Genomic DNA, 21,240 nt, shown 5'->3' on the forward strand with positions numbered 1-21,240 from the left:
GTAAAAGATTTCAATATCCAGGTTAATTTATCCAACAGTTTTCATAAGCACTAAGTTTAATCATCTTTGTTTGTGTTAAGAAAAAAGAGAGATGGTAAAAGTGCATGTTTCTATATGTTTTACAGAAAAGTATTTGATGATCTGTTCCTTGGATTGAAATGAAAAAAATAATTTTAGTAAGTAAAAAGGTTGCATGTCCTGTTATTTTCTATTTGTGAAAGTAATCTATATCTTTCAAGTGTATTTGCAAGTGCATGAGAAGGTTGAGAAATTATGATGTATTTGGAGACCCCACAAAAATGCTGAATTTGTTTGACTGATTTGGTTATTTTCTAGACTCTGCAACTGGAAGAGCCAGCTCCAGGCACCAGTAAAGGAAGCAGGCGCTTGGGGAGGCCAATACAAAGAGGCAGCACTCCATCTGGTATTGGGGCGGCACCTCTGGGTATCCAGCGGGAATTCGGCAGTGGGTCCCCTCAGTCCCTCTCTTCCTCTTTGAGCTGCTGCCGAAGTGCCACTGAAGAGGAAAAGAGGGAGTAAAGGACCCGCTGCCGAAGGAAAGAAGCGGTGCACGTGAGCTGCACTGAAGTGCCGCCAATCTTTTTTTTTTTCCCCCACTTGGGGTGGCAGAAAAGCTGGAGCAGCCCTGGCAACTGTCATGGACTTTAAATCTCAATTTCTAAAGAGCACACATTCTTAAAAAAGCAATTATCCATTTTTATTTTGTTTACATTGCACTGAAAATTTACATCATACTTTTACAAATCCTTTTTTTTTCATAAAAATATACTTCTTTACAAAAGTGTATGCATTAATATAAGAGGAGTAGCCAGTTGCAGAAGAAACATTTTTAAACGAGATCTCAAATGTACTAACTTTAACATTAATGAATGAATCATAGTTATTGCAGTCATCTGAATAAACAAGAATAAATAACAACTGATGATAGAAAATAGAAAACAGCATCCTTTCAGTAGAATACAGTTTTTGACAGAATTGTATGAATTTTCAAAACAAAGTGTTGTAAAATGGTTTATAAGAAATTCATCAAACATTATAGAAATCCAAGCAGCAATCGTGGGTACAATGATTTTTGGTAGGCACTCTCTATTACAGTAATAAAAAGTTCAGATTTTTCACAGAATTATTAATGCCTGAAAGGGACAGTAACAGATAATTCACACTGGCAAACATACAGCATATATGAGTCTAAAATTATTTCATGCTATAAAAGGAAGACAATGACCTAAAACAAATAAATTACTGGGGTTATCTCTGGATAATTCTGTTATGCAATAACTGTAAAACTAAAGATCCCATTCCATTGTTTGAGAATGAAATGGTTCTGCAATTTTTAAAACCTGCCTTTTTAGGGTGGTGGTATTTGAATCATCTGATGGATTACTCCTAATAAAACCATGGCTTTATTTTTTAAAAACCACACCTTTCTATTGAATTGCTGCAATATATCCAGTTTTGAATAATTATTTTTAGGGGTTGCTTTCCCCACAATATTAACTTGTATACCAAAACAAAGCATTTTCAAATTCTGATTAGGCAAGGTCTGTGGGCCAGATCCAAAGCCCATTTGAAGTCAATGGAAGTCCTTCTATTAACTTTAATGGGTTTTGAATCATGCGCAGCGTGAGCTTTTTAACACAATGTAGTAGTAGTAAAATAATACTGATAACGTGATACAGTGTAGACAACAGTGGTATGGACTGAGGTGTGGAGCTTTATGTTCTTCATATACCAACTTGATTTCTAGTGTTACTGTAAACCGTAATTTTCTAAACTGAAAACTTCAAAAAGGTTAAATTTCTGATGTCTGTAAAAACAGTGTAAAAAGGTCACTCTTCCAAGTGATCTTCACCAGTAAGAAACATTGCTGCATGACAAAACTCAATTCATATGGTGCATCCTCACATCATTCATTGTAAAACTGATGTCTAGTAGCAAAGGTCCACAGCAAGAAAATACATAGAAGCAGAACTTTCTCTGTCACCAGCTGCATGTGTTGCTAATGGGAAGAGAGGAAACAAATGTGGAATGTGAAAAACGAAGCAAGACATGAATCAGGAAATTAAATTATGAAATGAGAACTGAAAATTTGACACATTCTTTCTTGTGTGGTATAAAAGTAATAAATGGTATGTGAAGGTTTAAGCATATTAAACACTGCCATTATGTTAGAATATTCACAGGTATGAGAAAAATAAAGGTTTGCTAAATAGTGATGTATGACTGAAAGGAGGGTAGAGTTCAAATTTATGAAAATGATGTAGCTCATGACTGTTAAAGAGAAGTCAGTGACCTATTGTCTCCTGTAAGCATAGCTCTTATTTTCTACCCTATATCTTTTTTTAAACCCAGTCCCTCTATTATAGTTTATAAAGCACAGAAGTACTGATAGTGGATGCTCCTCCAATATATGCAAATACGTTTTATGTTTTAGAATAATCTCCTTTTTTAAAAAAGCAAATAAACTGTGAGTAAGCACTCATGGAGTGCGGCAGTTTTTCTGTAAAACTCTCCACGGTAAACATGAAGGACAATTCTGTTCCAGTTTATGAAAAAAAAAAAAACAACACTCTTGTCTATCATCCTCAGGAAAAGGTGATCCAGTAAGTCCTGAAAAGTGTGCTTTAATTTTTTATCAGTGAACTATATGTGCACTGTGTTGTGTTTCAATTTCCAGACTTCTGAAGACAAAGGATTACCACATTATACCATTGTGCAGACAGTGTTCAAGTTGGGATCAAATCGTACAGCTTTTCCTTCTACAGACTTTGCATTTGTGTCATACATGGGGTTTTCAAAAGCAGCTTGTCCATTGTTATTTTCATGAACAGAGCATCCTGTATACTGTGTTTTAGGTGCAGTCCTGTTGAAGAAGAAAAAGCACAATGTATTCACAACTGCAATTTTCTGTGGTGATGAGTGTAATATAAGAACCTCAACAGAATGAACAAATTTCAATTACAAATGTAGAAGCTAAGTATTAAATGTTGGAAGCATTTTTTTGCTGTCAAGGATTGCCAGATGTGTTACAATAATATTAAAACACCGCTTATGAGAATGTTAATTTTAAAGTATCAAATATGTAATGATGCCAGGAAAAAAATGGTAGTAATACTCTAAACTTGGACCACAATCCCAGAAAAAATGAATATTTCTACTAAAATTTGCAGTATTGTTTCAGAAATAACACCACATGCAAATAAATGAGAGGATTCTCTTAGGGTTATTGTTTCTATCCGGCTGTTTGCAAACTCAGTAAAAATACAAAACTCTTTCTATCTGGAAGGATTTCTTTATGACTGGATGAATTAGAAATATAAATGAAAGCTTAAATTATTCAGAAATTTATGGCTCATCTATATCACAAGTATAAAGGAGTCAGGGAAACTAATATCATTAAAAGTTGTAGTGTGCCCATAACCAAGTTAAACCAGACAGTTCAAGGCTTTAAAGTCCAGCTTTTAAGGCATGTTTAGGTCCTGTGTATACTACAATTTCTTTTCATGTCCTGTAGGACCATGTTACAATAGCAGGCCCACAGACAGGTGCTGGTATGGTGTTCCACCACTTAGTACCTCCAGTTGCCCCTCACTACCATAGTGCAGGATTATTTCGACTATGAGAAAACAAGATTTACAAATAAAATTAAGGAATGATTCTCAGAGACATAAACAACACTATCAGTGAGCCTAGGATAAGAGTGAATCTCTGAGCAGATGTGGTACTATTGTTAGATAATTGTAGATGAATTACTAATTTCTAATGTGGAATCAATTTCCATAATAAAACCTCTCACTGACATAGGAGTATTACATATACTTGGAAGCTAATAAACTGTGTGGGGGTTAAGATAAATTGCATGAGAAATATGATTCACAATCTTGTGCATGTCAAAACAAAATATAGGCAGTCTGCAATAAGGACACATCAACCCTGTTTATGGCATTATTTCCCAGATGCCAAAAATTTAAACTACCCTTGCTCCTCTCATAAAGATAATAATTTATAACAAAATTTTAAATAGGTGGGAGTGAAAGTACAGCACTTTACAATAACCTTACCTATCAAACAGTATGGCAGACCTAAAATGAGGGTAGACTATTTTCTATGCAGATTTTTTGCAAAGGAATTCCCAGGGCACTTCTTAATTTACCTTTTCTAACATATTAAAGTTTAAGGTCACTGAATAGCTTCAAATACATGACAATACAAAGACTCTATATTCAATTTACACTTACCTTTGTTTATAAAGGTAAAACCCAAAACCTGCAAATATAAGGGCAAAGAAAGGCACAAGGATAGCAATGGCCACAGAACTACTATTTGTACCATGTGGTTGATTAGAAGAATTCGAACCTTCAGACATGTTAAGACCTAAAAAGATAAAAACATAACATCTCTCTATTATCTCACATCTCACAATAATCACTCCCAGACCCTTACAATATCATTGAAAGTGTGTACTGTGGAAAAATTAAAATCATGTTTTGTTTTGCGTGGGGACCTACAGTACTAAATATTAACTAAATAGCTCCTGGGGGGTCCTATTTTCCATCTGCATCTGGTGAGCAAAACTCATTTTTTTTCCTTTATGATGGAAGAATCTCCTCACTATGATTCATGCCTTTCTCACCTTGAACTTAGATTGCTGTTATGCACCCTTTATGGTGCGACACACTGAGGGCACTTGGAGGCCAAATTTAGCGCAGAATGCTGCATCCTGCTTAATAGGTGAAGTTTTATGTCAGGAGCAAACTACACCAGCGCTCTGGGACCTGCACTTGCTTCTCTTAAATTTACAGATGCAATTCCAGGTGTTGGTATTAACTTATGAAGACATAAATGGCTTAGACTATGTTATTTCAATATCATTATTCAAATACAATTTATTTGTTAGGTTCTGGAAAATCTGGCACTTGAGCAGATAGAAAGCACAATAAAAAAAAAGATAACAACAGAGTTTACCAAAGGAATAGCAGTAATTGGAGGAAGGCAAAATCACCTCAAGAGGCAACATGGAAATTCATCCTGTTGACTTCATTATACACATTTATTTATAAATAAAAATGAAAGCAGTAGGTGAGACGCAAAGAGTAGAGAGCAAATACTGATAGAAAGTAAGAACAAGGCTCTCCTGCAGAGAATAGAAATAAGGCAACTGTTAAATTCCCTATGGTGCTATGTTCATATCCCCTTTTCCATGAATAAAGAAGGGATTACTGATTCAGTTTAGTAAGTAATTTATAGGCTTCAAACTAGAGATGTTAAGAAACAGATTAATTAGTTCAGGTTTATTCAGTGCTTTGAAGTTGTAAAGCAACACATAGATGCTAAATATGATTAGATATCTCAACTAATAGATTAATTACAGGAAAATGTGAATTTTATGAAATTGTTGGCTGGAAAGAGAATAAGCACTGAATTCAACATCTGAAAGAAAACTGTTTATGAGCAATAGGGAAATGGATAGGAAATCTGGTTTGGGATAGGAAGTTTTCCTGAAACACTAGAGGGCTCAAAAAATCTTACACAAATTTCACATCTCTTTGAGTGAAATTTTTACAAGAATGTTTTATATTAAATACAGAGGTATAATTTAAAACTATTTTCTTATCAATCATGATAAAGCTATTTCTGAAGAATGTTAAGCCCCCATCATGATTCTGTTTATTAATCATATACTGAAATGAATTATATTCCTAAATGAATAATCTTGTTATTGTTTTTAGGCAATGAAATCAATTTTGTAAGGGAATCAATTGAAAAAAAACTTTTCAAAGAGTTCCAACAAAGAATATATTGCAGGAATACAAACCTCTGAAAACAAAAGAAAGAGAGACAACACACAATTTTTATAAGAAACCACCAAAAACATCTTGTCAAGACATTGTGGATTTTACTCTTTGATTGATTACCCCCAAATATTTTGAAGAAGATGATTTAGGGAAATCAAATTATTTGCATCGTCTTCTCATAAACATATTCTGTAAATATTCCATTTAAAGTACTCAAATTACCAAATGCAATGGGAGCCAAATTCAGTCTCCAAGAATTACTCTTTAGAATGACTTAGAGCAGTGAAAAGAGAAAACAAGACTGTCTAACATATCACACATTAATAAATCCTTCCACCACAACTGAGATGTTAAAGAATGTTCTTGTTTTTATTTGGACAATAAGAGTGAGAAATACATTGTCCTCAAAAACCAGAAGAATATGTTTTTGCCTCCAGATAAAATGATCATATCTGAAGAGCACAAGGCTATTTAATTAGGGGTTATAATCCTCAAAGAAACAAATTCCTCTTGTAAATCTGTTATATTGGTCTAAGTGAAACCCCACTGCTTGAGAAACCTTAAGAATATTCCAGCTTTTGTGTGAGCAGAAATATTAGTCTTCAAGAGGCAGGATCAGATAATTTAGAGTTTACCATTTCTTGTTATCTAATTTTTTTTCTTGTTTTATTTGCTTAAGCATGCAAAAGCAGTAAGATATTTTTAGCAATATTCGATATTGGAAAAAGCAAATGGTGATCAGGTAGTTTGACGTGCAATTGAATCTACAGGACAAATAAAGATGTCCATCCAATTTTCTCTTTGGGGGGAAAAAAACTCCTATCAACTCCAATAGAAGTTTTGCCTGTGTAAAATAGCACAAGGACTTCAATTTTTGGCCAACAGTATTTAATAGGTTGAGTGTTCTAGCAAGTATTCACTATAAAAGCTGTATTAATATATAGCACTGACATACATATACACATATTCTGAAGTATTTACTCTTTATATGATGATAACCATATAGAACATAATACCTATTATATAAGCATTCTTAGAGAAATATGTTAGAAAACAACCAAAATGAACCACTTGCCACAACAGAGTATTATACCTCCCAATTTAACTTTCCTGGTGAACAAAACACCTTTTCTTTAGCATAGCTTTAGAAATGATTCTAGGATACGAACCTCACCATACTCTACACACACACCAGTACTGAAATATAGTACTGGATAACCATTTATATGCAATCATTTAATAAAAACAATGCATAATAAAACTGAGTATGAAAAAAAAACTGAACTAGTTTGATGTTAAAATTAACTGAGTACCTAATCTTTGAAGTCCAAATTGTCCATAATCTTTACCCTGGATAAATCCTTGAAAAACATATGTAGCTCCATCAGGTTCAGCAGAAACCTGCAAACAGAAAACACACAGAATCTCGGAATTAAATTGGGAAAACTTGGTTAGAAACATGAGAGGTGATTATAATCAGGTTGGAAATGAAGTGCCTAAGCCAGCCAGTATTCCTCCACAGATACCCTTGTTGTGGAGGGATATGGATGCGCTGAGCATGGGGGTCAGGCAGGGGTACTAAAGGGACACCGTCAGGCTTAAAAACCGCACTACTTTTGGAATTCTTTTTAACCTACCTTTGGTACTTGTAACAGCTAGGGCTACTCTTACTGAAAGAGATTAGAGAAAAAACGTTCTCTTTTTTAGTTTGCTTACTTTGTATATTTGACAGCATTTTGTGTGTAGTCGGTCTGCTCCTCTTGTCTGTAATGGATTGTTTCACAACAAAATGGGAGAGAAATCCCTTTTCAAAATTAGTCAAATGTAATTGTAAAACTCTGAAACTTGCAGGAGGACTCAGGGCCAGGTATGTTAATACCTGACACTATTTTTTGATTGACTAGATTTCAAGTTGATACTCGATAACTCCTGAAATTGCCATCTCTGAAGGCCTCTCAAAGACTATTAGCATTTTGATATTTTGGGGGAAAAGCACTGCAACACCTAAAAGGTAGATGCTACCATGAATGCAAAAGTTAAGACAGTGAAAGCCACTCTTTCAAAGGTAGAGAGGGAGGGATAAAAAATGCCCTACATTCAACTACCAATAACCCTCTTTTGGTCAGTAATCAGTACTCATTGGACTGCATCATTAAATAGCCATAGCGGAGCATATCTATAGTATGAACACAGGAAATCTGCAAGCTTCAGAAATACAATAAGAAATATTTTTTCAGTCATTTTGTTCTCATGCATCAAGTAGTATTAAAGAGTGTTCACAGGACAAGTGAACAATTTAACAATGTATTTCAGATTTTAAGAGATACTGTCTTCTTATACCAGTCTATCTGCATCCATACTAGTGAGAATATACTTTTAATATACCAGTATAGTTAAAACAGTTCAACTTCTGTGTTTAGACAAGCCCTTAGGATCTTTGGAAAATCCCATCCATTTGAATGTCAATACTTCTAGAAATGTCACCAAAGCACTAGCTAATCAGCTCCTCAACTTCTCCACCATCACTACCAAGAATTATTACTCTCAGATGTGATATTTTGCTTCTAGAAATAAACCAAGCAACATAATTGTGCCCACTGCAGAGAGAGATTACACAGAAGTAGACATTAAAGTGGAAACATTGACCTTAGCTTGATAAAAGCATCTTGCTATGATATTACACTCTAAGAATGAGAAAAGCTGTCAATGTACAGGTATAACATCAAAATAGAAATGATAGTAGTGCTTCCTTTTCAGTGTTTACCACTTTATGAAATAGTCATGCCCACAAAGAGGCTGAAAATCACTGTTTAGTGATAACCACATTTTTCCTAAATAGTCCTGCCTCATCTGCAATCGTACAATGATATTTTTCATTTTATTAAATAAATTAGAATTACCAACCAACTTTCATTTGATAAGTTTCTATATTCTTCTGGCCTAATATACAGACATTATTTTGTATTAAAAACACTATCTCTCTGTCTTGCAGAAAAATACTCACAAAACCATCCATAGCCCATTTTTCCTCTTTCATCTTGCTCACAGAAGTATGAGATGGCGCTTTAATAAGATATATATGGAGCATCAGTCGAGCTTCCTGACTTTTATACACCCCTGTAGAATATAAAAAAAATAGGTGCTTTTTGTTAGTTAAGTGGCAGATAATTGCAATTTTTTAAAATAGTCTAAGACTCCATAAAGAGGGCAAAACTGTGGAACTGGTCAGAACATTTTTTTCAACAAAATTTTGTTTCGGAGTAATATGCTGTTTTGTTGAACCTGAAATGTTTGGCAGAGATGTACCAGTTTCACAAAACTTTTGCAAAAAGTTTTTTGTGTCCAAGGAAGGGTGAAACTCCATAGCTACGTGGTTAGTATACCAGCCTGGGATGTAGGAGACTTCCCTGCTCTGCCTGATTGGAGGGGATCTTGAATGAAAAAAAATGAATCAGGCAGAGCAGGCCCTTGAACACGGATTGTCTCCTACATCCCAGGTTACAGAATGACAGAGACACATCCACACTTCTGTTTCCGCAAATTCTATGTTAAAGGTTTTGTTTTTGTTCCAAAATGAAACAAAAACTATTTTTGAAACCTTGACAGTTGCTGTGAAATGGAAGTGTTGTTCTTTGGTCAGCTCTACAAAACAGCGACTTCATCCAATGGAAAGACTTAGGTATGATCTGTTTTACATTGGAGGCAGAACTGATCATTTTCATACCTGTAGAAGAAATGTTCAGAACCCTGATTATATTTTATGCATAGTAAAGAGCTTGGACGAAAATAAAATCTAACAATATAATCACTGGTCCAATCTACCTTTACAAACCTGATGATGAAGCACAGACACCACAGAAATAGTGTGCAAAACATGATTTTGTACACTGAATATTGGTGTCAAACTAAATATTTTGCTGATAATGTTCCCATTTGTCATTCTGCATGTGACTTTTTCATTATCCTTCATAACCTATGTTAAATAAGTAGCTATTCAAGTATGTCTGAAAAATACCAGCACCATTAAAACTACTAGACCTTATATAATAATACAGCCTCATTTTCAGAGGTGCTGAGCACCCACAACTCCAACTGAAGCCAATGGGAGATGTTGGCGCTCAGCACCTCTGAAAATTAGACCCATATATGGCTCTTGCTTTGAATTCTTCAGCTTTCTTTAGAAAACAGAAAATCCAAAGGAAAAATTTTCCCAAGATGTTTAAAATCCTGAGGACACAAGAGGCGTACACTTTACATCTTATATCAGGTTACAGTAGCGATATAATATGCACTCAAACCACCTATATTAATGACATTCAGACACTGATTGTTAAAAATCTATTGTCAATGTTCTAAAAAGACTCGATGACCTTTTGAGGTCCCTTCCAGTTCTAGGAGATAGGTATATCTCCAATTATAAAAGGAGGAAATAAGTGTTAGGTATGGAAAACAAAGCAAAACATTGACAAGGTAGTCAGTGAACAGAAGCCAAATTTAAATTATTGTTCAGAAGTTTAACTCTTAGTAACCTGGTGACTATAGGACTCATGCTCCTCTCTCTCCTGCACTGTGATGTAAAGGTGCATCAAACATGCACAAATAGGCTAAGCAGTATGTAAGGAAAGAAGAGACGCCTACACTGGATTTTCTCTCCAACACAAGCTCCTTTGAGTTAACAATGTATATTTGGGTCTCTCCTGGAGTTTCGGAAGCACAGCAAAGGAGTACCCACTCTAGACAGCATGTTCCCTGAGAAAACTTGAGCATTTTTAAAATGAAAACACAAAGGAAATCATACTGCTCAAAGCCAAAGTTCACTTTTGCTCCATGGTTTCTATGTATCACCCCTTTCTTGAGCCAGTCGTGTTGCCAGTATCAGATGCGTGTGTCCAGCTGTAAGTCATGTAGAGCAACAGAAGCTCCATTTGGATTTCTCAAGATATACAGGGTTGGCAATAAGATTTCCTGTGGACTTTGGAACTTGTATGCTTAGCAGCCACACACCCTGTTGATAGTAATCTCCCCAACTTTTTCTGTGTTGGAACCCTTAATTTCCTTCTTTAAATTCTTAGTTGTGGACTACAGTTGGCATGTGCAACTGTGTGGCTTTATTCCTTTGCACTGGCTACTCAGACTGCAGGCAGGAGCAGAGGAGGAGAGCAACAGCAACCTCTGTGAAGCTACTACATTCGCTCTGCTGCTCAAGTGGGTAGAATGTGTGTGTGTGTGTAGCACTGGGTTAGTGGGGAAGGGGCTGGCTCTCTAGGGAGCAGAACTACTGGGATTTTCAGATGATTAAACTGAGTAGGGAGGTGTCTGCTGTATTTTCTGAGAAGAGCGCCTGATGATCAATTGTATGTGTTGGGCTGGAGATGGGAGGTATGATGGGCTAAGGCTACTGGTACTGTGTGGAGTGAGGAGAAGGCTTGAGTACCAGAGGAGTAAAGGACGGGAAACATGAAGGTGCCACATGGGCTGCATGGGGAGTTCTATGGTGCATGGTAAGAGGGAGGGAGGTGGATAAGAGGGAGGGAGGTGGCTCCATGCTGGGCCTACAGGACCTTCCTGCACATCCTGTGTCAGAGATTTCTGCCTCCCTTTCAATTGTTAGCACAAAAATGTACCTGATGGGGCATTTAACTGCAATGACATTCCCAAAAGCAGCCAGCTGCCACTATATGTGTGAGTGAATTTAGGAGAGAAAACATCCACCTGGAGACAGACCACAGAGGCCCTGCTAAGGACAGCCCAGATGTGCATGGCAATAGCAAACCCACTAGGGGAAACTGAGAGAGGTTTAAGGCACACTATGCTTGTAATATATGCGCATATGTGCAAACTGGCAAAGTATTAAATAAAGTTTACTGGAAGTTGATAGAGAGTTTCAGATCACATTCAAAGGGTTACTGCTAATTAATTATCACTGGGTCAGCATTTCACTTTGATAATTAACACAAAGTATTATCAGCATAGAATTATAATTAATATGAAGGTAGCACAAGCTCAAATGTTGCCAAATCTCTCCTCTCACTGCCAAATAATGACTGCAATCAGGAATATATTAAAAGCTGAAATTAAACTGACAGATTTGAACAGTATGAATAAATTATCTTCCCTAATAAATTCCTTGGACTATTTTTCTGGAAAACTCTAATGAGGTGTAGGGAGCACATACAAGCTCTACCAAAGAATGGGAAGGAAAATGCTCCATAGAGACAACCACTGCTGTTCTCTGCTAATTTACACTGGTAGATTGACAGGCACTCCTTGCTCAAAGGATGAGGCAGCTGGCAACTGATTCCCTGAGGGATAAGACAGTGCTTGAACTGGGCCAGTATAATAATTAATTCAATTGTGGCATTTTGCCCAGCTGAACCTGCCCCTTAGGTTCTTCTCTAACTCGTTAGGTAGTATCTAGGGTAGCCTCAGCAGAGAGCTAGTGAGATGCTTCAGCTCTGTCTGGGAGGGGAAGATGTATACTAAAATCATGTGGTGTGGAGGAACAACGGACAGAGAGAAATGGAGATCTGAGGAAATAAAGTTATGAGGGCAGGTGAGGGGAAAATCCTCATGAGATGGAATGTAGTGCAGAAGAAGGAGGAAGGAAGATAAAACACTGTGGAAAGAACAAAAAACTGGGGCACCTGGGAAAAGATAGCTCCAAAAGAAAGTGAAGGAGCTGAGGATAACCAGAAACATGGGTAGAACAAAGCAATTTGTGGGGAGCTGAATATGGGATAAACTAGAACATGGGGGTCTTGAAAAAGGAAGGCCAAAATCCTAGAGCGCTAGACTTGGCCTCAGGAGAACGAGACTCAAAATCAGTTCAGTCACACACTTCATGTCTGACATTGAGAAAGTCATTTAACATCCTCAGTGTCTCAGTTTCCCATCTGTAAAATGGGGATAATACTTTTCCTCACAAAGGGTTGTGTATGATCCATTACTAATGTGAGGTGCTCAGATAGTATAGTGATGGGGGCCAAATTGGTATCTAGATAGATAAAAATGAATTAAAAAAAATAAATGGAGGACTTGCAAAATCTTGCTTCTATATAAATGAGGGAATATCAGGTCAACTGAGGCCGGGAAGAGGCTGAATTTTTCAAGCTTCTTGTGACAATGCATGGAGAGAAGATGTCTTTGTAACTACAAACTAGGTATGCAATTATGTGCCCATTTCTGCATGTTCAACCATATGCCTATTTAAAAAAAATAAAAAATCAGGCCTTTTCATATTGGGCCAGGCCAGTTTTGCTATTAATTTTAAAAGAAAAAAATAAAACACTTGACATTCATTGCCTTTGACATATGCTGCCTGTGCTTCTTCCTCGGTACTGGGGAAGGGAAACAGGGCTGATCCCCCACAATATTTTGAGGGGTATTTCTAACGGAGGTAGAAGTACTCAGTGGGAAGAGTTCAGTGGGAAGGTCAGACAGTGGACACAAGGCAGCCTCCATTAGCAGGTGATGGAGTCTCATCTCCCTATCCTTCTTAGTCCAGGGCTTGAAATCTCAATAGATTTGACAACAGTCCTTGATGTAACCCTCCCAAAGGCACCTGGAATGAGGGTCACTTATCAACACAGACTTCTTGCAGCTGATGCAAGGCTTAAACCTTGGAGATCAAGGCATGTTCCAGTACTAGGAGCTGGCACCCAGAACAAGTGGGAACTCACAATCTAGGCACACTAAGTAAAATAACAAATAAAACTTACTTTGCAGATATAACTAACCATTGATGAGAATACCCTGAAAGGGAGAACTTGCAAAGCAAGCCAACACACTCTGACAACTGATCATGGGTGGTAAGAAGGAACTGAGTAGGGTTGGGGTCAGCTCTGTCCTTTATATCAACACACAGCAGCACGAGACAGCACAGAGCACATACATTACCCTGAAGGCTACCATAAGGGAAAAACCTCTGACCCTGGGGCACTGGGTGTGCACACTCCCAAAGGGGAATGAACATCATTCAAAGAAGAATTGTAATATAAGTCAATATTCTGTTATAACTTAGAGTGCTAGGGTATTTTTGGTAGTATTTTATTGTAAAAAGTGTAAATATTTTCTACAAAATTATGAGGATCAGAAGTGAAAATAAGAAATTTTAATGAGCTTTTATGATGCGGTACCTGAAAGTAGCAGTTCCATATTGCTATTAGTGAGTGTAGCATTTACTCTCCCCGATGATGCATTGAAACTGTTCACTGTCAAAGTCATGGGCTGTTTCTTGCCTTTATAATTGTAAGATCCTTTCCATATATAATTTTGGGCAAATACATCATCAGGAACTGTAGAGATATGAAACACATATTAATGTGGATTGCAATATTTAGAGTATACAAAATCACAGATCTCCAACCAAATGTGTGACAAAACATGAACATTTTCATTTCTCTTCCCTCTGATCTTATATCTTACTTGAGCCACTGGTTATGATTATTAGTCTAAATCCTCTCACAGAAGGCACTAAAACTGGCATAATCACTGATAAAGTAAACATGCATGTGGATGGTATGCAGTAATAATGATACCTAAGAACCCATCCACATGTAAAACTCCATTTGAGCTAATAATGGACACAAGTTGTAATACAAAATTAACTGCACAAAGTATAAATTTAATGGCTGTATCTAAAAGACCAAATTTCACTCAGTACCAAGGTTTTCCATTCCAGCGTACACAGAGATCATGTAGCTAGTATTAAATGTGTGCGCATGAATCTCATTCTTTAAATACTAAAAATCATTTGACACATATTCAAATGATACTGTGCCCTGGTAACAATGTCTCTTTTTATCAGGTCACATTGAAATTACAAAGATGGATATAGGAACCAAACTCTTACTCTTAATGGGAAATTTACTTAAGAAGATTTGTCTTATCACTAAATGCTCAAACAAAACCAATGTAAGTTTTATCAAGAGCAAAAAAAGTCACATCCTATGCACAAAATACTGAAGAGATCCTGGAGGAAAGAGGAAATGAATAGCTCTGATTTATATCTATACTAATGAGCCTTTCATATGCACCCAACTGTAAAATGGTTCATTTTCAGTAAATATATTTACATACCAACATGACACTCAAACAGAGAAAATGATTTAGTAGCTTCATTTGGTTCTCTGCAGACATTCTCATAAAGCTTACCACGGTAAAAATATCCTTTATTCATTATAAGCTGGGGTACTTCATGATGGCTCAAGACACTCACCAACTCAGATTAATCAGATTCAATATTCAGCCCCAGATTGGTCAAACAAAGTGATCTCAAAGTGCCTTGCAAAGGAGGCCAGTGTCATTATCTCCACTTTACAGATGGGAAAAGGGAGGCACAGATAGGTCCAGTGACTTGCCAAGGTCACCGAGCAGGCCAGTGGCAGAGCTGGGAAGAGAACCCAGGTCTCTTTATTCCCAGTGCAGTACTCTGTCCAGCAAGAAACACTTCAGGATATTTAATACACATAAGAAGCAATACTAGGAAAAATAAGCAAAGTTCCATTAGAGTTAAGTACCCACTGATACTGGAGACAGAAGATAAATGGGAAGCTGAATTACAAATCTAATGGTCAGAAGATAGGGAAGAAATCTGGCAGAATATCAGAGAGTCATTCAACATAAGTAGATTTTACAGGAAACCAAAGACTACATAAATCTGTAGCTAATGTCATGAATACTGGAGTCACCACTAACTAGCAGCAAGTATGTATGTAATTTTTCTTGCCACAAAACACAGAAATATTGGTACTATATGCAAAGGTCTTTTCACAGTACTCACTACGAAGATCTGCCCTCTGCAAATACACATCCACATATATATACTGGAATTAGTAGATTAATTAAATCCTCTAGCAATATCAAAGAATGGACGTTGATGTCTCTAATAGTAGCCAAACATGTAATGTCCTTATTTATCACATGGAACATAATTTTTTTATGCCAAAAGGTGTTAATGGCTCCCAGCAAGCATGCTTTTGATATCTAGACTGTCATGACACCATTAAAGCTAGCCAGTAGCCATGCAAAATGGAAAAAGTAATTATGATCCTTTATGGAGTAAGATAGGCGAAAGAACAGGAGCCACTGGCCAAGGCACTGGGTTTCATGGGAAGATCTGAGCAATAACTAACTCAGTGAGAATAAGAGGAGTTTCCCTGGATGCTGATTGTGAATGCAGGGGCTTTGGAACTGACTGATTGCAGCTTTGTTTGTCTGTGTAGATGTCAAAGGCAGAAAGAAATAAGAAAGGCAGAAAATCAGTTGTGTGTCGGAAGAGAGAGATCCTTGGAGCACAGGACTGGCTGGAAAGGCACGATTTGAATTGTGAACAAGGAAACTCCCCACTGGTACTTGGTCTTAGTGTGTTAAGGGAAACAGGACTTTGTGCACATGCTTTGTAAAATAAACAGGACTGCACCAAAGAAATAACAGACTCATACAATTATTTTCTCCTTCTACTGGAAACAACCTGGAAACTTTGGTGAAACCTATTGGGCAAAGGGGCAAAACATCTCTAACGTATTCACAATGTTTTAAAAAGACCAGAGCTTCAGATAAATGACAAATGTACATAATATGTGAAACTGAAAAGTACTGATAATGCTGTTGGACTTGAAACTATATATTTAAATACTAAATCTTACATTAACATCAAGATTACAAATTAAGGCTCCAACACTGATGTGAGCTGTGCTAGTGTGGACTCCTATGCCAGAGAGCAAGCAATGCAACTTTAAATGTGCTCAGGGGTCCATGCTAGCAGATGTTGACTCTATATCTGGGTCTAAAATAATCAAAAATAAAGAAATTCAAAAGTTAAGGTTCTAATAATGGAGCCAACATTTACAGTTCGGTGTCTAAAGAGAGAGATATAAATCTGTAGTTAGGTACTTCAATACTCATTTAAGAGTGCTAATTCAGTTGTTCATATATCTGCTTTTTTAGGTGCTTGAGTTGAGTGGTTTCCTGGATTGGACCTTTATGCATGCACACAGATTTAGACTTATATCCTTTACTTAGAAGAGTAGTTACACTGAAGTGAATAAATGTTTACAGGATCTGGGACTTGGATTCTAAAGTTAAAGCACCAAGGTTTAGTTTGCAAAGTGGGCCCAATATTAGTATCTTGAGTATTTTCACATAACAACTTGTTTGTCGGATGAGGCCTGCATAGCAAACTACTGTAATTTGGAGAACTTCAGGTATTATGCTCATGAATGTGGGTATGTTTGAAGTCCACATTGCAGTATATATTTTACAGTAAAGGGGAAAAAGGTGAGGAATGTTTGACTCCAACCACTCAAGTATTCCAGATCCCAGCCACAGTTTGACTGTATATATGTTATCAAATCCCAATCCACGTCGGTTAAATTTCAGCCAGTACTGGTTGAAGTTGTTTGCACACCAGGTACCAGTTCACATAGTCCCACCAAGCCAGTTCCAGGACACCTTTAGCAAGCAGTGAGTAGGAGTATTTTTTGTTTTGTTTTGTTTTTATTAACCACCACCTTCTAAGCAAACCAGAACCAGTTGGTTCATTCCTATCCCCTGTCAACTCCTTTGTGAAGCTAATCCTGAAGAATTGCTCAGCTCTTCATTAGAGTCCAGTAAAGTAAACTACTTTCTGGACAAAATAGTACATTTTTCCAAAAGAAACTTCAGATAAAGGAGAGTTTTATTAAGCTTTAAAATGTCTTTATGTCCCATGTTCTCTAACAAAGGTCCTCAGATCTTACTATACTTATCAGCTTTACATAATACTGAAAAAATATGGACATGCAAATATGGACATATGTGATATATAAAAACAAATTTCTTATTTTAACATAACTGTCTTTATCATTGCTAAATCTGCAAACAGAATACAAATATGTCTTTCAGTACAGAGTGAGACATCAGGACAGAGGGGCTTGTTACACTGAAAGAGAAATCACATATGCTTTCTTCATTTGTTTTGAAAGTAAATAAACAAACACCATTTTAATAGGGTAAATTACAAAAGCCGGCAATGAACAGTTCTACAGCTACTTGAATTTCTGTATTAGATTTGTACTGATTTATTTCAAATACAGAGACACAAATGAAACAAAATTCTTTGAAGTTTACATTAATGATTCTATGGATGAGCTAGTGTACACCAACCAATCTGACTGCTGAAGTCAGTGGGACTTTGCAGATGCACAGAAGTTGGGGCTAGCTAATCTTAAATCAGACTCAGTGCTTAAGATTTATAGTTTCATAGAATTTAACGCCAAAATGAACCATTAGATCACCTAGTCTCACCTCCTGTATATTCCAGGACATTACATTTCACCAGATTACCCCTGCATTGATCCAAGAATTTGTGTTTGGCTAAAGCATGTTCCAGAAAGGCATGCAGATTTGAAGACATCAAAAAATGGGGAATCCACCACTTCCTCCGGGACAGTTTGTTCCAATGGTTAATCACTCTCACTTGTTAAAGAATTGTGACACTTCTAATTTGAATTTATGTGGCTTCAAGTTTCCAGTAATTGGGTCTTATTATGCCTTTTTTGGCTTGATTAAAGAGCCATTGAGTACTGGTATTTTCAACTTGTGAAGGTACAGCTACACTGCAATAAAGTCACCTCTCTATCTTCTTTTTGATAAGCTAAACAGATAGGAACTTCCTCTCTTTGATAAAAATAGACTCCAAATGTCCATGAACTAAACCCACATGCTAAAAAATCACGAATAAAATACAATAGAGGATGGTTAAGAGCAACCAAACTCTATTCAATATTTAGAGCAGTAAATAGCAAGTTATCATCATGGACTTTTGAAAACACATGGTGTCATAAGTGCACTTACCAACTACTTTGATGTCTGTCCACTATTGAGAGATTGAAGTATGGTTACTGAAGAGCTTTGTTTAGCATAAATCAATTTAAGGATCAATATTTACCTGCCAAGAGTTAGATTCAGCCACAGTCCTTTGCCTGTGAAATCATTTATGCCAGTACCAAATGAGTCTGAAACAGTGCTATTTGTTTGGTATCATTTTCAACCACTGCACTGACGCATGAGGTACCAGGCAAAGAGTATTGGGCCATTGGAATAAAGCCAAGGTACTCACCACTTAGTTTAGGACTCGGTGTTCCCAAAGCTGGTCTAGGGTCTTTCACTAATATTTTTGATCCAGCTGTTAGAAAGAACAACAAAAAGATGGACAACAAGTAATTATCTGAAGACATTCAGTGGGACATTTGCTCTTAAATCACTCAGGCTTTTAAAATTCTATTAATTCCTTAGCACACTTAAAGGGGCTGGGATGTACATTTATATCACCGAAGAGGAAAAAAACCAGACATACACCTCTACCCCGATATAATGTGACCCAATATAACGTGGGTTCGCATACAACATGGTAAAGCTCTGAGACGCTGCTCTGAGCAGCTTGTCGGACCAGACCAGGACTGAGAGGTTTGGTAAGGGGCAAAGGGTCTCAGTGGTGGTCAGGGGCTCCCCCCACCAGGGCCTGGGGGGCAGGAGCTGTGGGAGGGCACTTTTGGAGGCCCTGCAGTCCCAGAGTGGCTCAGGGGATTAGCTGGGGGCCGGGAGCAGCCCGCTCTGCTTCCCTCGCCCTGGTCCCAGCCGTGTCACTTGGGGGAGGGAGCTTGGGGGAAGGGATTCCCTCCCACACACTCTCCAGCAGTGGCAGAAGCGGAGCAGCCCGGCCCCAGCCCACTCCACTCCGCCAGCTCCCAGCCGCAGTGCTCCGCTTCCTGCCGCAGGTGAGTACAGAGGGGTGTCATTTCCCAATCTCCCTGTACTCACCGACAGCAGGAAGCGGAGTGCCACGGCTGGGAGGTGGCAGAGTGGACTGGGCTGGGGCCACGTCGCTCCGCTTCCCGCCGCCAGTGAGTGTGGAGGGCACCCTTTCCCCAACCTCTCCACATTCACCGGTGACAGGAAGTGGAGCATCCCAGCCACAGCCAGCTCCACTCTGCCAGCTCCCAGCCGTGGCACTCCGCTTCCCACCGCAGGTCAATGCAGGACCTTTCCCCAGACGCCCTCCAGCAACATGGCTGGGGCCGGGGCAAGGAAAGCAGGGCAGGCTGGGGCTGCGCCGCTCTGCTTCCCGCCGCAGGTGAGTGCAGGGGGGGATCCTTTCCCCAACCTCCCCGCACTCACTGACGGCAGAAAGCAGAGCACCGTGTCTGGAAGCTGGCAGGGTGGAGTGGACTGGGGCTGGGCTGCTCTGCTTCCCACCACTGCTGGTGAGTGCCTGTCAGGGGGCGGGGAGGGGTGTATAGGGGTTGGAGCAGTCAGAGGACAGAGGAGTTGGGTAGAGGTGGGATCCTGAGGGTAATTAGGGATGGGAGTCTCGGGAGGGGGTGGTCAGGGAACAAGGAATGGGAAGGGGCAAAGCAAGTTTGATATAACACGGTTTCACCTATAACACGGTTAGATTTTTTGTCTCCCAAGGACCGCATTATACTAGGGTAGAAGTGTACATCAGAGGATGTTCAGAGATCTTCAGCAGACAAACAGGATGTATTTGCATAATACAATTTAAAATTTGATATAGGGACTAATCAGATTCCTTGAATTAGTCAATTGGAATTATCCCCTTCTAACTTGAACCTGATTCATGCTAACTGTCTTTTAGGTGATGGCACTGCCCAAAAGTTCTGGTTTTCTGGAATGAAGCATTGAATCCATTGTATTGGAAGCAGATCTTCTGTACAATGGACACATGGATCTTTATTACTGAGATTCCTTTTATATCTTTGATATCCCTTAGACAGATGAAAGGGATTCAATTTTTGTTCCCTTTAAGTCAATGATTCAGTCATTTTTGAAAAAAACTATTTTCATTTCCATCAGGGAGGAACAAGAGAACATAGTGCTTTTCTTCTAACTACTTCCCCCTGTGGGAGGAACATGGCTTTTCATCTTTCTCTCTGTAATAAGTAAAATCAGAAAGGTTCCTCAGGGTATGCTATATTTCATTCGAATAAGAGTTAATAATTTTGAAGACATTGCTCCCTCTTCTAATCTTCCTGTAATACTGAAGAGAGAGAAGTGAGAAACTTATTTTTAACCACTTTTGACCCATTACTTTGTTTTAAAATTGCCAAGATTTGAAAAAAAAATCAATCAAATGTTCCAGGTGAAAACAAAGAAGCAAGAAGATAAACTGTCAGTGTTTCATCTCCTGCCTTTTAAAGATATTGAAGTTGTTAATATACCTCCCTTACACCCTCTGATGAGGAGTGGCTTATTGTTTAGGGGCACAGATTCTGGTTTGCTGTGTAAACAGGGGTGCCATTCTGATTTTTTAAGTTCAGGTACTCCACCCCTATTACCTTATTCTGTATAAAAGTGTAGATAAAAGAAGCTGGGAGGACACAGAATCCTATCCCCGCAAACTGGAGAGAGGACATGGCTGCTAGAA

At 38.1% G+C, this 21,240-nt stretch overlaps 1 protein-coding gene across 4 annotated transcripts in view; it reads right to left on the bottom strand.

Moving 5' to 3' along the window:
- Positions 1-718: 718 nt before the first annotated feature.
- Positions 719-21,240, bottom strand: part of CSMD3 (CUB and Sushi multiple domains 3) — a 1,198,342-nt gene continuing 1,177,820 nt past the window's right edge. For 2 of the 4 annotated variants that reach the window (XM_050940462.1, XM_050940461.1), the window contains 7 exons: positions 18,916-18,981; positions 13,952-14,110; positions 8,821-8,933; positions 7,130-7,217; positions 4,260-4,395; positions 2,731-2,884; positions 719-2,020 (listed from right to left, as the gene is read on the bottom strand). In XM_050940462.1, the coding sequence (XP_050796419.1) occupies positions 1,928-2,020; positions 2,731-2,884; positions 4,260-4,395; positions 7,130-7,217; positions 8,821-8,933; positions 13,952-14,110; positions 18,916-18,981 (809 nt within the window). In that variant the 3' untranslated portion in view covers positions 719-1,927. Of the gene's footprint in view, positions 2,885-4,259; positions 4,396-7,129; positions 7,218-8,820; positions 8,934-13,951; positions 14,111-18,915; positions 18,982-21,240 lie in introns of all 4 variants that reach the window. The other 2 variants (XM_050940464.1, XM_050940463.1) reach the window with 1 other exon arrangement.

This window comes from Gopherus flavomarginatus, chromosome 2 (genome assembly GCF_025201925.1).
Source record: "Gopherus flavomarginatus isolate rGopFla2 chromosome 2, rGopFla2.mat.asm, whole genome shotgun sequence".
Taxonomy (NCBI): Eukaryota; Metazoa; Chordata; order Testudines; family Testudinidae; genus Gopherus; species Gopherus flavomarginatus.